Raw genomic sequence first — 18,008 nt, forward strand, 5'->3', positions numbered from 1 at the left:
AGTATTTTAGTTAAACATAAGCAATAACATAAGTGCCGCATACATTTCTGCCAACTGAAACAAATTAGTCAAGAAAATGAGACATGAAATAAGCTTTTTGAGCCTTTGCACTGCTGGTTTCACGTTTAATAACCTTGGCAATAAAGTCTATACTCTGTGACAATTATTGTCAGTGTACAAATCTAATTTGGTCACAGATGATCTGGGAAAATTGGCTGCTCTTATATGCCACAAAAACAGTTTCATTTATCATTTCTGTAAATCAAAGATTAAACCTGAAGGGATGGGACATGCTTGTGGTGTCTATTTCATCATGAACACATGCATTAGTAAGGCTGGCACATTCTTACTGAGAGTTGACACAAATAAGAGGAGACAAGCAAACCCATTCTCCAATTCTGATCATCTACCACAACTCACTCACAATCTCATAAATAAATTATTTTTCAATTTTGTACCAAGTCCCTAAAACTATTGTTTTTCTGCTCCTACTCCTGCCTGGTGAGACCTGATCCCAATTAAAGTAACTGATAAAAGTGGAATTCATACATGAACATGCCAAACAAATTTGCATGTCTTGGAAGGAAACAAATCTCAGACCTCCGGAGGAGGTTGTTATGTGAGTAAGCTATTCATTGCATTCAGTCCTAAAGGCTTTCTATACAGTCATCTGTTTGCTTCTCGCTGGGCTTCACATTCCCACACAAACTGCAAAACAAACTACATGACAGACAGCAGCAATATCAGAGCTCTGCTCAAAATAATGAATAACTAAATAAATAAAAAATGTGGCTTGCGTGAAAAGACTCTGTATAAAATTACACTCCATTTCCCTCATAGCAATCCCTGCTATTTCGTTTGAGTATGACTTTCTTCTTTCTTCTTCTCTAGTAATACCTACTGGTTAAAAACCCGCATGTGTCCTGCTGAGCAATTTTGCTACCTTCACTCCCCTTCACCCTTTCTCTTAGCGATCTCCATATCTGCATATGTATCAACACTTGCCACTGGAGCTGAATGATAATCTGAAATCTCAACATAATATAAAATACCTACGTTTAACTTTTTTATTTAGTTGTAACACTGTTTGTTTAAGTTTCAATAAGCCACGAACAACAGTACGGTTTAATTCTCGAAGGTTATATCTACTGTGATGAAGATTAATGTCCTTTGCACCAGCGGCTTGACTTGAAACACTCCACACCTTCCCTCTGTGCTTCAGATAATTACATTTAATTACTCTCCAAATAAAAGCTGCCCTTGTATTATTAATGTAAAAATGCTTTTTTCTAACAACTGACAAGAAGAAATTAAAGATCCATATATCATCTGTTATATCCACAATATCATGCCGAGGTCTACATGGCAATCAGTGTGTAAATTAATGCAATACATGCTAAGACTTGGCTTACGTTCCACTGAATAGAGCTACGGCATCCTTGACTATGGACCTGGATCTGCTGTGATTATGAGGCGTGACAATTTATCATTTTCATCTGATGTTCACAAGAACAGAAGTCACTTTGACACAGAATAATTATGTGTGATTCATTACAGGTGCATGCCTGCATATATAGGTTTGTAGTTAGTGTACTGCTTCACCTCAAGGGTCATATAGTGTAAATCTAATAGATTCATTAATTGACTTCTACAGTAGCACTGTGTGTGACTTTGTTGTGTAGTAAAACCTTTAGATTTCCATAGAATAATAGATTTCAGAGTGAAAACTTTAGGTTTTAAAGTTAGACTAAAGGTTAGAGGCTTTAGCGATTTTTTCAGAGTCCGGGAAATAACCTAATGTCCTCAGAAGGGATGGAAACGTGTGAATGTGTTTTTGACAAACGTTTGTGTTCCTATGCAAGTGTGAGTGAAAACACACTGTATGCCTGCGCCCTCTCCCAGTATTGTGACATTGTTTTGACTGCGAAGTGACACACAAAGGCCTCCTGTTGAGAAAGTGAAGAGTCTTAATTTTTCATGAGCACTTTGAGCTCTGAAATAAATTATTGATGTCATTCTTTTTCCAGGGGTAACAAAATCTCTCATAAAGGCTTTGTTGTTGGTTAACTAGAAGCTGTTCTCTTAAAGTAAGTTGTGGGGTCAGTGGCAGGTGCTGGTTTTAAGTCCGGAGTTGTCTTTTTCGGGGTGAGGTGCTGCGACTGAGAAGGGCAAGCTTGGCTGTGCCACATGACCAGTGAAGTGAGGATGCACCTTTGCACAGATGTTCTGAGAAAACTGAAGAAAAAAAGTTTATTTCAGGGTTGGTGAGTGTGACACCTCAGGATAGTAGATCCTGAGGTGTCACACCTCAGGCTTCTTGCTTCAGAGACTCAAGGTGTTTTCACACATAGACTGCATCTCTGAATTTTCTTACATGCTATACATCATTCAACAGAGGTGCACATGAAAATGCAAAAGTCATATCGAATATTAGCTACTCTTTAACCTGCCAGTTCATTAATACAAATGTGATCCCAGATTCCACCAATAGGTGAGAAGCACAACTAATATTCCCCTGTGATCTCTGTTTGTGAATGAGTTTCCTGCCTCCTACGTGCCCTGTCCAGGCAGCTTCCTTACCTAAACCCCATAGAGTACTTCCACTAGCATCTAGAGTGAATTACTTCTTGCTGTGTGCCACAAGGACAGCTGCGGGAATCATCCTAAGCAAGAAGCGCTTCGAGAGCGCAAACCTGCAGCAGCTCGCTCTCTGTGCAGAATTTACTTTGAAGGGAACATGCAAACGCTACCAAAGACATCAACTAATTCTGATAAAACCTAACAGAAAATGGCTTTAGAAATTGACTAATGAAATGTGCACATGGGAAAATGCTTTATGGTTTTTTCACCACTTCTCCGTACAAATAAAACAGATGAAAGCGGCACAAGACATTATTTGCTCTCAGCTTCACCTAAGACGTGCATTTAGAAGCTTCATATGTCGATGAAACGAGTTTTAGGAGATGAGTAATCTCTGACTCAGCTTTCTACCTGCAACTCCTTTATGAGACAGAGACATTCCTTGAGGAGACTGCTTATATTTTTTAGCCTTTCTCGGAAGGAAAACAAGCAAGAATGGGTGAGCAAGAATATAAGAAGCCCCTCTCTTAAGTGTTACCTTAAATGACAAGAGAGAATTTGTTCTTGCCATGATCTGCGACACTCAACATCCTAGGTACAATAATTTAATTTGTGTGCGAACAATAAGATAAGACAATACTCAAAGTTTCTATTTGAATTATGTTGACATTCAGACGTGACATGTAATTTCATTTGTTTAGGTGCTATCATGCATAGAGAAACAGAATGAAAGGAAGAATACAAAACACCCTGCAGACAGTGACCCTCTCCTCAACAAAGTAAAGTTTCAGCTTTTGAAAAACACGGTGGTTAATGAAACATGAGGACTCGGTGGAAGTGAAAAACGGTTACAAGTGTAAGTGCGAATTAGTGTGAATAAAAGTTAATCAAAAGGACCGAGGGAGGCTGACAAAAAGAAAATTGGAAATGAAGAAAAAAAGATAAATTGCCAAATGAGTGTGGGAAGTCAGTGTCTGCAGTGCCTTTGATGGACAGCCTGTTGCCATGGTTACCTGAGTGTTGTGCGGAGCCTCCACGACTGGAGAGTGAAGGAGCCTGGAAGGCATAGACAACATCGCTATCAGCAATTGCAGTCAGGTCGTCTTCATCTGAGAAGGAACGCTGGAACCCCGTGGAATACAACTCCACCAGGATGACCTAGAGAGACGGGAAGAGAGAGAAAGATTATCCATGTTTGTTTCTACAAATGTGCCTCATACAGCTCATTTCTTTCGGTTTCCTGCAAGAATGTTTCGGACCTGAAAATAAAGGAATAAACACACACACTGAGTAATACTGCTGATCAGGTATAGAGAGAGATTACACGTTGTGACTAAAACATCAGGACAAACCGTGACGATACAAGCATCTGCTCGGGGCTATAAGTAGTAAAATGTGTTTTCAGCGATGTGGATTTCCTAGTTCAATGTTCAGGAGCTTGAATGACACTGCAACTCACCTTTGTGACTGTTTTATGGATTTAATCACTGAAGTACAAACCGGATAGTTAGTTAGTTAGATAGTTAGGTTGGATGAGCTACATGATTGTCGCTTACTTAGCTTGACTCTTGCCAAGAACCTTTGCCACCTTTAACACGTGAGATTTTCTGTCTTGTTGCTCGTATCTAACCATGCATGCAGTAAAGAGTGTCATGACACTTACTGCTGACAGAGCAAAATGATGATGATGAAGTGCCTGAAGTCTAAATACAGTACTCATTTAAATATGTACACTTTTCTTTTTTAATTTAGTCCCAACAAACAACATGTTAAAAAAAACACAAAAGACTGATGATCCTGTGGAATAATTTATGAACCAACAGAGTTGTTATTGCTTATTAATATAAATCATTTTTATTTTATTTGTGTTTATTCAACATTTAAAAACACCGTAAAACACCAGTTTTACGTCTTTGTGGCATCATGGTAACTGTACATTTTTCAGCACAGAGCAGTGCTATCTTAAATCACATGATCACATGACATGGCGAGATGATGTCCAATCAAAATCAAAATATTGCAATGATCATATACCTGACAGATGAATAACTGCTTCAATAGGAGAATTTCTGTTGACAACATGTCACTCCACAGTCATCAAATACAGGCAAACACCAAAGAGGCGCCTCTGTTGTGCGATGCAAAAAGCATAACAAATACTCAGTGATGCACAGCTCAAAGCAGTCCTTGAAATCTTACACCTGCCGTGATGCAGTGAGTGATGTGTGTGTGTCGATTTATTCTCAGCCCAGCACCTGCCGATACTTTGGTGTGGATGTCTATGTATTTTTTTCCCATGCTATTCCAGGTGGCAGTGCAGTGGTTAGAAATGTAACCTCACAACAAGAAGGTCCTGGGTTTGAATTCAAAGGGGTGCCTTTCTGTGTGGAGTTTCCATGTTTTCCCGTATTGACTCTCTTCGGGTACTCCAGCTTCCACAGTCCAAAGAGATGCATGGGGTTAGGTTAAGTGGTGAATTACCTAACCCCATGCATTACCTGTAGGTGTAAATGTTTGGCTTCCTCTATGTGTCAGCCCTGCAATAATCTGTATATGTTTATCTGATCTGCCATTCAGTCACCAGGCTTTCACATAGCTAACACAGAAGACAACACAGATTTTTAATGAAGTAAAATCTTTACTGTGTGAAGTGTGTTTCTGAAGTATTATTGGCTTTTTCAATCCCTAAAAGCTGTTGGAGTACTATCAAGAACTAGTGGGAGTTTTGCTGCCCTACACCATCAAGGGCCGGTGAAGAGTGTCATTACTGCTCAGCGTGCCAGAATGAGGTGAAGAAGACACCCTCAAAAAAGGACTAAGCTGAAGCCATAATGTGAAATTTATACTTCACCAGAAGCATTTTTAAAAAGCACTTTTCAGTTTTACAGGAAAAAAGACTAAGGATAAGGGCTAATTACTTGATCTGTCGAATCCAGCTCAACTAAATGTCCTCAACCATCCCACTGCTAATAAAGAGGAGTGCATCTGATTCACTTTCTTGTCAGTGTCTCACACAAAGTAAACGAGGCACTCGCTGCTAAAAAACAAACAGCACTTTCATATTTAACTCATATTAATGGTACTTTTTTTCTTTTTGGAAAGCAAACTTTAGATATGGAGCCTCTTTCTGGCTTCATCCTTCCCATGTCTGTCTTGCACAGTGTACATTGTATATTTTCTCATGATGTCTAACGAGTTTAATTGCATGGATGGGACACTGAGCCATATTACAGGCAATAATCCTCCAAATGGAGGCAGCTGCATTGGACAAAAAAAGAGGGAAAAATTGCCTGCATGTTAATCTAAGCACTTTGAATCCCCTCTGAATGGGAATCCATCTGTCTTTAAATTTCCTTTTGTCAAAACCACAAAAATGATCACAATGTTACAATTTTACTTTATTTTATTTCATTTTGTATTTACTTTGTCTTCATCTGTTATAGTTCAGCTGTTCTGCCCTTTGTCTGCAATTCTTTTCTATAGCCTGATGGGCTTATTGTGTAAGTTCTAGTGTATAAAGGCTGATGTACACCAAACCGCACCAATAAAAAATATATGAAAACATATTTGTGCAACAGTTAAGATAACTCATACTTGGATACATACACATTAGAAATACAATAAACGGAACCCTCCACTCGGTACGGATTGGTCAGACCACACCCATCTCCTGTATCTTGTGGTGCAAGCGCACTTACAAAATCAGTCAACCAACAAGCTGACAAATAGTACACAATGTGAGTGTATTGCATTTCACTTCTGTCTTGATGAGGACTGTTTGAGTGTGTGCTGCTCTCTTGCTGCTATGGACCCAGCTTCAGCAAAGCCAACAACATTCATCATCTGTTTTAGGACAGGGCAATGACTGATGAACACACACCTCTGGAACTTTTCCTTTGGCATTTTTACCTATTGGTGACATTCAGCTGCAAGTGTGTGCATTTAGTCAAGAGTACAGATGCACTCGGCTAGAGAAATGGTTTCTTCTTACTATTTTACTCATTAACCCTACGATTAGAAGCAAAACATACCTCACAAACACAAAACAGGAGCAAAAGCAGATCGTTTATCAAGTTATGTTTTATTAGCTAAACTGCTATTAAATAATTTTACTTCTTGCAAAAGACAATGTCAAACTTTCACAGCTTCCTGGCTGAATGTAGATCTACTTTACTCATGGCTGAATGGGATGTCCTTTGTTTGCACTGTGCACATACAAATTATGCACTTGTTTGTGGTACACTTACCAGGGAATATGACAATCAGCGATGCATTATGTTCACTATACCGTTGCTACAAAATTATTTGGGGCATATTGCTAATGATACATGTTATTAAAACAAAAGCAGAGCATTTTCCCCATATTTGAGGCCACGGACACCACAAACTTCCTATTTTTGGAAAAGGGCAACAGAGGACAGGGAAGGCTTGCTGGAGGAGGAAGTATTTCTACCTATTTATACCTACAATGTAAAAGAAATGTGACAGATAGGTTGAATAATCAATCCATGGCAGAAGGAGGACTCTTTAAACAACTCATCCATGGCAGGCATACACTGTTTCAGTTAGCTGAAATGATCAAACATTCTCTCACTTTTTCTGTTTGATTAAGGTATAATGTATTGTCACGGTGTGCCATGATGTGAATTTAAAACTTGTATTAAAAGATGTCATTAGCACTGTGACTTTTGAAATGATAAAATACAGCAGTAGTCGGGTTATACTTTAGAAAATAAATTATGATGCAGTTGCAGCGAACAACACATTTAATTGACATTGAATTCAGCATTAAATGTTCAAATGAGAGTTCTTAGAACAGGATATCAGATTTTAGAAATGCTGCTTTGACTCCACTTTCTTTGTGTATCTTTCTGACCTCATCCGCTCACGTCTCTGGTGGGAGGGACTAAGACACGTGGACAGGAGTCAAAGAAAAAAATTAAAGATTTGCAACTTGGGAAAGAAAAAAGAGGCATGTTCTAGTTTTACTTTCTACTCTTTTCCCTCCTTTGTAATTGTGTGCCCCATTTGTCCCTTGTCTGTTTACCTTGTGAGTCTATTTTTCTGTGTTCCTGTGTGTATTGTTGTATACCCAGTGCCTACGTTATCACATTTGGCTTAGTGTTTTTTTCTTTGTTAATTCCTTTGAACTTTCCGAGAACCGTGGCAATCCTTTTTTAAAAATAAAATCTTGCTTTTTGTTCCTCTCACTGAGTTCTTGGATTCACCTCTGAACTGATCATAATCACTTAAAGATATTTTTAAGCAACCTAATAATCTATACAATATGAATACAATAGCAGCTAAAAGTCTCAAAAGTGGGTCCAGTACAGGTTATCTTTCTTTTGTTTTGTTTTTTTCTCTGCTTGGGTAGAGAAGGAGACTTATTATTTATTATTTAGTCATTGGGAACTCTCAAGGGGCCGCAATGCAACATGGTCTTGATCAGTGTAATCCACTGCTTCTGTACACTCTGTACACTGTGTGAGTACCTGGTCAGGAGAGATGTTGCCCTCCGCTGCTACCAAAGCTCTCAGACTGGACAGGGAGCCAAACAGCGGTACAGCCAGCCCCACTCGCAGATGCCTCTGACCCTTTGTGTTGAACACCAACGTCACACACATTGGCCTATGAGATAAAAAAGAGGAATAAAGGGTGTGAGTGTGTTTTTCTGTAAGGAAAGAAATGGTAGAGCACACTGGGAAAGATCAATACATGCTCATGAACACAGCAGTAAGTTATTCTGCATGTTTTTTTTTGTTTACATTGTTACATATTTAAACTCTGGCACACTGAGTTACTTATACAATATATTTGTATGCAGATACACACGTCTTTCTCACATAGTGTGAGTAAAGACACGTACATATAAATCGTAACTGGAAACTGACTAATCCAACTGTGCAGCATTCAAAAATGCCGGGGGCAACAAAAACACGTTGGTTCGTTAAAGAGACGTTTTTGGGGATAGCTGGGTCTTCATGAACTCCAGGTATCAAACAGCAAAATAAAAAATGAACTGCACCGTTGAGCTGTTTAATATCTAATCAGTTCAGGGAAAAGATTTCCTCTGACACTGTTATATCAAATCTAATTTCATGAGCATAAAACATCACTTTGTCTGCATCTCATTTAATATCTCCTATGATTTAACTCGTCAGATTTCACCTCCGAAGGGTTTCATTTCTCCCTAGTGTTTGTCCAGATTTATGCATGACTGGGCAAGCTGAGCAAAACCCCTGCAGGTCCCTCAGGAAGCTGCTGTATGCTGGGACATGTCCATTTTACAGCAATATGAACACTTTCTGGGAAGTATCAAGGGGTGAAAATGATTGCGGGGTGTGTTTGGGGTGGATTGGGACAAAAAGATTAAAAAAAAAACAAAAACAGGAGTCAGTCTGTTCCAAAAACTGAGAAAACTGATGGATGAGTAGAAAAAAAAGCCCTGATAGGCTACTGGGTCTACCCTCTCTACTTATCTATATTTTTGCTATCAATAATCCCTATTCATCATTTACTAATTCATTACCTGATTAGAAAGACTTTTTTTTCTAGTGACATCTGAAGAAGTTAAGACCTAAGTTAAGAAGCTCAAGCAACACGTGTAACATACAGAGCAACTTTATGGCTTGACCCACACATTTTGGGTTGCAGCTTTTAAAACTGTATGGAATTCCAATTTATGATGAACTGGATTCATCATGTGGAGCATGTATTCTCATGAAACAGTCAGCGCTTGCATTTTTTAAGAATGCTTAAAGTCCATGGGAAGGTTAATGCCGTTTTGGCATTTCTACATGGTTTGGTAACCTTTCTGCAAAGCTCAGATCATGAATTCAAAACTCGAATAAATAATAATAATTAGCATTCTCCTACATCTTCTCTCCAGGAGAAAAGCAGAGTTTGAAAATCGCTGAAAATCACTGATGATATAAATTGCATCCTTTATAAAGAGTAAAGGAATAAGATATATGGTGTCATACTGCAAGTTAAATTGTTTTTTTTAGTGTCATGATCAATTACTAAATGGTAAAAAGTGCAGCTGTGACTGTGTGTTTGTATCTGTGCTATCTTATATGTCGTGTTTCTGTCATTTGTCAAATATACTATAAATATACAAATATTTCTCCCAAAGGAGACATTAAAGGCGACTCTAATCTAATGTAATTGTTACGACTGCTGTCGTATTGTTTTCTAATATGCAAATCCCAGTGTGCAGGTGCCTCTCCGTGATTGGTGGATCCAGAGGACGGCCCATATGGATTGGCTAACGAGCTGGAGATGACATATCACAGGTTTTGAACTCCAGGCCTCGAGGGCTGGTGTCCTGCAGGTTTTAGATGTGTCCTTGATCACAGCTTGAACAACTTGAACACAGCTGATTTAAATGTTTAAATGACCTCCTCAACTCCTCCTAAATGAACTAATCATTTGATTCAGGTGTGTTGACCCAGGGTGATATCTAAAACCTGCAGGACACCAGCCCTCGAGGCCTGGAGTTCGACACCCCTGACTTATATGATGACACCTCCGTGGACTCCCATTCATTCATCCTTGGCTCATCTCAACCAGCAGACCTTTGGAAACATGCCCAATGCTGTTCACCATATACAGGAATGTGCAGGGGTGGACTGCCTTTTTGTTTGATAAAAGCTTTCTTCTGTTTTTCTTAATGAGTGAAGCAAGCTGTTGTCATTTGGTTAGATTCTTTTGATTAGGTAAGTTTTGGCATTAAGTCCACCCCGAAGCTATAACCAGCTCCTTTTTGGTGTCAAAAAACCTAACAAATCAACATATTGTAAATAAATCATTATCAAACTGTTCCAATTGTGTGATGTGGCTGCTTGGGGTCTGACAAGGATGGATCACCCTCATGTTGTGGTCCAGACGAACCTAGATGGGCCATAACATATACTAATCTATTCTAAAACACACAATGTAAGATGTAGGTTAAATCGTTTAAATAAAATTGTTTTATCCTTCTACTGTACAATGTGACCACTTTGCTTTGCAACCAAACCACCTTCAAAATTTAAAAATGACTAAAGAACAGTTTATTTAAGGTGTGGGAGTCACTATCAAGCATCAGATTTTTTTCTGACACATGGTCACAGGAGCAAATTTGCACAACCTTAAAAATCTTATTAAAAATTACTTATGAAGTGGTAATCATTAATGAAATGACACAAAATTACCCAATAAATGTTGAGGCTTTGTTTTCATTACCTTTGTTTTCATTACCTAAAATGATAAGCAAAAATCTAAAATACAGAAGACATTTAGGAATCCCTTCATGGCTTTGTACTGTGCTTTGCTGTTGAGTGTTTGTTTGCTACTGATTATTACAGAGTAAAGAGAAAAACTCAGAGCGAGGAGTGAAAGTAAAGTTGCGCCATCCCATTTGGAAAGAAGGTAGTGTAATCGCTGACACCTCCACTTCCTGTTTCTCCTCATGCATTATTCAGGTGAATAAAGTGTTAGCAGTAGGGATGCTGACAGAGCAGATGGCAGAGTATCTGAGCAGTTGTTTTGTTTATGTTACTCCAAGACGAGATGAGAAGTGCGGGATGACACTTGAGACGAATGGGAAATGGAGATGTCATCCTACAAAGCAGTCTTTTTGAAGCATCCTAGCTCTCTGTGGGTTTAGAGTCTGATAGTCTCGATTAAACAACAACCTGTGAACTGCAACAAGTGCACAGAACTCAAAAACATTTAAAGTGCTCTTAGGTTTGATGCTAGATATATAAATGATATTTATAGTTATTTTCTTGAGCATGCCTATTTTGCTGCAGTGCTTTCCCAGTTTAGATGCTTACATGTACTATGAGCATGAACTTTTTTTTGCAGAAAGTGCTTGCTTGAAATATTATTTCTATCACATTAATATGTATAGTGGTGTTACTATTGTGTATTGTCTGTTAAAAGTCTGGGAGCATGGTCTCTTCACATAGACAGCATCAGTGTTACACACATGCCTTGGAGGTCAGAGCCCATCCAAAAAGGTCACTGTGGTCTCTCAGCTGAATTCTGATGCCCAATATCCTTTTACAACTATATGTTAAATCAAGTTAGTATGGTAATGAAAAAAAGGCCAGCACAATGGTGTGATGGTTAGTGCTGTTGCCTCACAGCAAGACAGTCCTTCATTTAACTACAAATAGTCTCTTTTCTTTTTGCCTCTGCAATCAAAGATGGATATTTTTGCACATTTCTCTATGAGCATACTATCTATTTATGGTTGTAATTAAGCGAATAATTAAGGTGCCCCTTTTCATATGTTTATTATCATATGATTGACGCTTGTACTATTCTATGTGTAAATTAAGTGGGTCTTAAAGTGTACTTCAATTTATAATGTCTGTTTTGTCAAACGATATAAGCAAGAGTATGAATCCACTCTGTATTTTTATTTGATTTAATTTTTTATTGAATACCTAAGTGACTGGAGCCACATGTCCCCACTACTCTGGCACCCACACTGCATAGACGTTGACAGACTTGTATGAATTGATCGGGAAAAGGTTTCCACTCGCAAATGACCTTTTAAGCAAACGTGGTTGTCACCAAAGCACAGCACTTACATTTTCCCTTTTGCATTTAATGGTGGTTGCAGTTGTTCTTACATAACTTTAGACATTAGAGCAAGGCAAACATTTTAAAAGAGAGCCAATCACACCTATAGCGCTACTGAATTTGGCTGTTTTTCTTTTTAAAAAACAGGAGAAAACAGGATTTAAAGACAAATTGCAGCAAAATGAGGGTTATTTTTTCATTCATTTGTTTATTTTTGTTGGCAAAACCTGTTGCTTGCATTATTCACAACTACTCCCAGCCCCAAATAATGCGGACTTCAGTGATTTCACTTGGGGTGTTTCATCGCACTTCATGCAGCTACCTGTGGAGCCACAAAAGCTTTATATTTGCACGGCATCATGTTTTTCATGTTCCCACCTGCAGTCCTGCATTATGATAGTGTATCTCTGTCAAAAATAAAATATCTGTGCCACTTGATATTCCCCTAGAAATTAATAACTGGAACAGCAAGATACAGTTTGATAAGAACTGATTAGTGTGTGAGATTTGTAATACCAACCCCCCCCCCCCCCAAAAAAAATAATAATAATTAAAAAAGAACATTACAAGTAAATTCAAAGAAAGCTAATTTTATGACAGCATTAAATGCATTATGAGACCTGCTATAGCCTGCTGATGTTTAGTTTACTCCTGTGTAGTTCAAAGTATCGCTTCAGTTTGTTTTCCAGTCTGTCTGTCACAGCCTTTTTCTCTTATGTAACAGGAAGTATATCAGGTTGTAATTTTTTTGCCTATCCACTCATGATTTTCACACCTTGTGTCAGTCATTATAGTGATTACATACAGTGTGGTTATGAAACAAGCACTTGTACAATTACAAAATGAGAAACAGGCTTCACCCAATCAAATACTCTATACACCTGTGCAGCCTTTGTCCTGTTAGAGCCTGTCCATATGACAGATACCCAATGAAAACTCATATCTACAACTACAGCCACTTATGAATAATAAGCTAACCTAAAATACAAGTCTTGGGACTTCACAATCCACACAGGCAAAAAGAGAATCTACAGACTTCACACAGAAAGGCCCCAGTGATGGCTGCACAGTAGACTGAAGTCATGTGACAGATTTGTGTTTAGAACTTTTTTGACTATTTTAAATTGAATAACAGTAAGTTTGGTTACAATGATGCCAAGACTGCTCAAGGTTAAATATTGTAAAGTTAGGTGATCGGCAGAAAACATTCCCATTCTGCTTTTCTCATTCTCTCTGCCATACTGGCATTATCTACAGCACCCAGGCCTTGATGCCATGCTGGCAGCCAAACCCTTCTGTCTCTCTAGGGGTCTCAGACTTATCAGCATTCAGCTGGGATACTGCTGCAGCAGGACGGTGCAATGAGGCCACTGTGTGTGTGCATGCATATGTGTGTGTGTGTCAGGTCAATGTTTGGCCAGCAGTAAGTTCAAGCTGAACCTGAATGAATTTCTCTGTGTGCTAGGCTATGGAAACTGCAGGAACAGGCTGCATACTGTCACGAGACAGTGAGTGTCTGAGCTGCAAAAATGAATTTGGAGTTAGCTTGGTGGATGCAGAGAAGATGCAGAAGAGTGACATCTGCATTCCTGAAAATAGGAAGATTCATTGTGTAGCAAATGAAGGCAAACTGAAAAGCAGCCAAAGCCTGGAATGTATTAATGCATTTAACCTAATGTAACCTGTTACTGTTAACTGGTGATTCTAAACTGGCCTTGAATGTGACTGTGAATTTCTCTGTGATACACTGAGATACACTGGCAACCTGTCCAGGGTGTACGCTGCCTTTCACCCCATAACAGATGGCTTAGACTTCAGCATATTTCATGTCTTTTTAGATTCTTTTTGTAGGGGCGAACATTTGTGAAAAAGGGAGATTGCATATGAATATCATAGGACAAAATCTACAGTGTTGTACCCACTACTGTATAACCTAAATTCAACTGATTTTGCAATGTGTGCAGCTGCACGGTCATCTTGGATAATTAGACTGAAGCTTAGTTTGAATGTGAATTAGAGCTTTGATATAAATCCCTGGTCCTTTTGCTAATGAGAATGATATGAAGTCTAATTTGTAGCACAGCAACTGGTGAAAAAAGTTAATCAAACTTCCCACACAGTCTTAAGAAGAGATCTAATCAGGCAAAATACTTTAAATCAGCACCTCTCCATACGAGTAGTAGAACTATCAGTTATTCAGAGTCAAGTTAAAGTCTAGTTAAAATTAATTCAACTGAATGAAAAGTAATTAATTTGCAATCATTCAACCCACACAGCTAGTAATGCATTTTGTATATATGTTGAAAACTATCAGTGATGTGTGGATGAGGTTGCCTGTGTTGCAGTGCCTCTGCTACTTCATTTGGATGGCAAGAAAACAGGTGACTCGTACGATTTTTGCTGTTCCTTGTATTCCTTCACCATTATCTCTGCTGTCAAAATAAAACATCCCATCTGACTCTATTGCTAGCTCCCTTTCTCCCTGCTCACACGTCAGAGCTGCACTGTTTTACCACAGAACTTTGTTGACATGCAGCTTCTTGGGTTAAAAATAGAAGCACAGGAAGTGTGTGGTCAGGAACGTTTTTGCGGTGTTGTTTTTCTCCTGTTTTTATTATGACCAGCATTTATCACTTTGATATGAACATGGCTGTTTTTGGTGTATAGAGGATGTTAGTATAAATGCATGCATGTTTTTCTATAGTCTAAATTGGCAACATTTTGGAACGTTTTGCGGTGTTGTTTTTCAAATGTTTTTATTTACTTATGGAGCCTAGAAGATACTATCCATATCACTGTTATCTGGTGACAACCTCATATGTTCACAGTGTCAACTGTCAAAAAGCCAAGAAAATGTTTTGCATGACTGCACAGCAATCTGTGAGGGATTTTCCTTGCACACCAGACTATGGTAGAAAGTTTGAAACACTTGCACTAAAACTTAACACCTTTAGAGACCACAGGGAGACCAAAGTGAACAACTGAAAATCTGCACTAATGTTTAATTAAAGATGCCGAGAACAAGCAAAATGCAGTTTGTGAAGTAAAAAAAAAAAATAGTTTGTTTTTTTAAAAATAAGTTGTTACCCTGTGCTCATAATAAGTTATATTTGATGTTATAATTAGTAAACAAACAGCAACAAATATACTTTAGACTGAATCTCATGCCTTATGTATCATGCATTACCTGGTTTGTCGTAGAGGAATAGGCAGAGAGATGCATAAAAATGGATCAAAGGTGTTGCTCTGCTTAAGGCAATGGGGGCACGTCAGAGAAGACCTGGGGACAGAGAGACAGACAGCTTTTTTAATCAAAAGGTATCAATCCATCCATCCATCCATCCATCCATCCAATCATCCATCCAATCATCCATCCATCCATCCAATTATCCATCCATCCATCCATCCATCCATCTTCTTCTGCTTCTCCAGTTCAGGGTTACAGGTGGGCTGGTGTCTATTCCAGCTGTCATAGGGCAATAGGGAGAGTGCAACCTGGATTGCTAGTATTTTGCAAATGTATTTATTGGTTAAGGTCAAGGTCAAGGTCAAATTTATTTATATAGCACATTTCCAGACAGACAATGCTGCACAAAGTGCTTAACAATATAAAAATGCCATTAAAAAGAAACAATGTAAAACAATAATAACAATATAAAACAATGAAAGGGCAATAAAAGAATTTAAATAATAACTAAGACTATTAAAATAAGACCAAAATGCATGGGTCATAGTGTGTTAAAAGCCAGGGCATAAAAATGTGTTTTTAGTAGTGATTTAAATTGATCAAGTGTTTGTGCAGATCTAATATTTAGGGGAAGACTATTCCAAAGTCTGGGACCTGCCACAGAGAAGGCTCTATCGCCACGAGATTTGAGATTAGTCCGTGGGATGGACAGCATTAATTTTGAGCTAGACCTCATGGTTTTTAATACTTTGTATGATCTCAGCTAATCATGCTTTCTTATGTAATTGTCTTGAGAAATTTGCAAACACATATTTTTTACCCTCTACAACACTGTGAGGCAGCTCACAAGCATTAAATATTCCAAAGACAAGACCAATTAAAATGTTTTCATTACTTTACACACACTTTTGATGAGACTAATCATCAACAACATGTCATAGTGATCCTGACATTTCCCTTATGTGCAGTGGTGACTAATCCCTAAAATCAACAGAGGTAGGGTCCTGATCATAATTACAGTAACAAATGCTGGTTATGATACAGTAAAGAAACAGTAAACTAAATAAAGATGGACTTTAGAAGATTCAGAAAAAAAAGAGATGAAAGGTGGCGGAGATATTTAATAGCAGAAGGAATGGTGATGGGGGTTAAAGTAGGGGAAAACCTGAAAAAAAAGAAAAAAAAACACGACAGACTCAAAAATAAAGGGCAGCAGGCACAGGAGGCCAGAAGGCAGAGCAAATAAAAGTTAACAACAAAGAGACGAAAATAAAAAGACAACAAAGTGGGAGTACAGATTAAAAACGAACAGAAGGCTGGCAGCAGAACAGTCAAGTTGACAAAAGCTACGAAGCAGAGCCGATAGAGAAAAAAGACACAGAAGGGACCTGTCGAGGTTTCTGAACAAACAGAAGTGAAGATGATCAGAGTGGAGGACTGACACGAGGATAGAAACCCAACATGCGGGCCTTTAGCAACAACAATCTACACTAAAAAGCAGATATAAATGACACTGTTAAACAAATAAATACATTATGGTCAGTATGCTTGTTAGCTTAGCTCAAAAACTAAAAACACGGTTAAATGGCTGACCAGGTTCTATCTAAATGACAAAAACATAAATAAAATACTACAAGCAGCAGATTATACAGCAGTTTGATTAAGCTTTGTATAACTTATACACATTTTTCAGCTTTGGTTTTTTCTTCAAGGCTACTTATAAAGATGGAAAGCATGACAGTTTCCCAGAAAAGAAGCCAAATTATTTTGCTTGCCCCTAATGGCTTGTTGATTATCACACCAGAGAGTGACCAGTTTATCACCAGGTTGATGTTATCAACTAATGTTAGCTATCAGCCAAAAAGACGGGAGAAACACCCTTCAGCAACGTGTTATTGGTGTTGATGTTGCATAGTTCATCCACCAGGGGACACTGTGCAACTACTGTGATGGGAGCACACCTGAAAAATACCACCAGATAATCTGAGCATATAGGAGCACATACGTAACTACAACTAAAAAAATTTTAATTCACCAAATACCCTTACCAGCAGTATTGGTCTTAAAAATACCATGTTATAGATCACACTAATGGCTGTGTGTCCAGGTGTTTGGTAGTCATCACCATGTTTTTGCTGTAAATATTACCAGGAATTGTTTGCAGGATGTGTCTACAAAAATAGGCTGTAGTATGGCACCGTAACCCTCTGCCAACTAATAAGTACATGGATATGGGCATGAAAGTACAGGAAGTACAGCAAATTACCAGTTATGCAAGGAATTTTCTCAGTTTTCCCTTTACTTTGAAATCCACAATCAAGCCAAAATCTAGCCTCAAATAACCTTTTGTCATTCTCTACACGTAAATGCAATCTAGCCTCTTATGTGGCAATCAAAGAAAAACACCATGTTCAGTGTGTTCTAGTGCCACGTAATCCTCTCATAGTGTGGGAATGTAATCCTATTATTCATTTGAGATAACTGAATGTAATTCAACAGCTTTGCTCAGTTTATGAACTCATTTTGAAGTTGTAGCCAATATCAAGGCGCTTATTCACACTGTTTTCTATTTAACCAGTTTCTCAGAACTAACTCAACAGAGCGGAGGAGAATTACAAGAAACCATTTATCTCCACCACAGCGAACGCCATTATGTTTTATAGGT

The 18,008-nt window shown here is 38.3% G+C and overlaps 1 protein-coding gene across 1 annotated transcript in view; it reads right to left on the bottom strand.

Moving 5' to 3' along the window:
• usp43a (ubiquitin specific peptidase 43a) overlaps positions 1 to 18,008 on the bottom strand; it is a 123,341-nt gene that overhangs the window by 54,738 nt on the left and 50,595 nt on the right. The window contains exons 4-6 of the mRNA XM_063475356.1: positions 15,344 to 15,436; positions 8,073 to 8,208; positions 3,594 to 3,738 (exon numbers count right to left, since the gene is read on the bottom strand). Coding sequence (XP_063331426.1) covers positions 3,594 to 3,738; positions 8,073 to 8,208; positions 15,344 to 15,436 — 374 coding nt within the window. The remainder of the gene's footprint in view (positions 1 to 3,593; positions 3,739 to 8,072; positions 8,209 to 15,343; positions 15,437 to 18,008) is intronic.

This window comes from Pelmatolapia mariae, linkage group LG6, assembly GCF_036321145.2.
Source record: "Pelmatolapia mariae isolate MD_Pm_ZW linkage group LG6, Pm_UMD_F_2, whole genome shotgun sequence".
NCBI classification, from domain to species: Eukaryota; Metazoa; Chordata; class Actinopteri; order Cichliformes; family Cichlidae; genus Pelmatolapia; species Pelmatolapia mariae.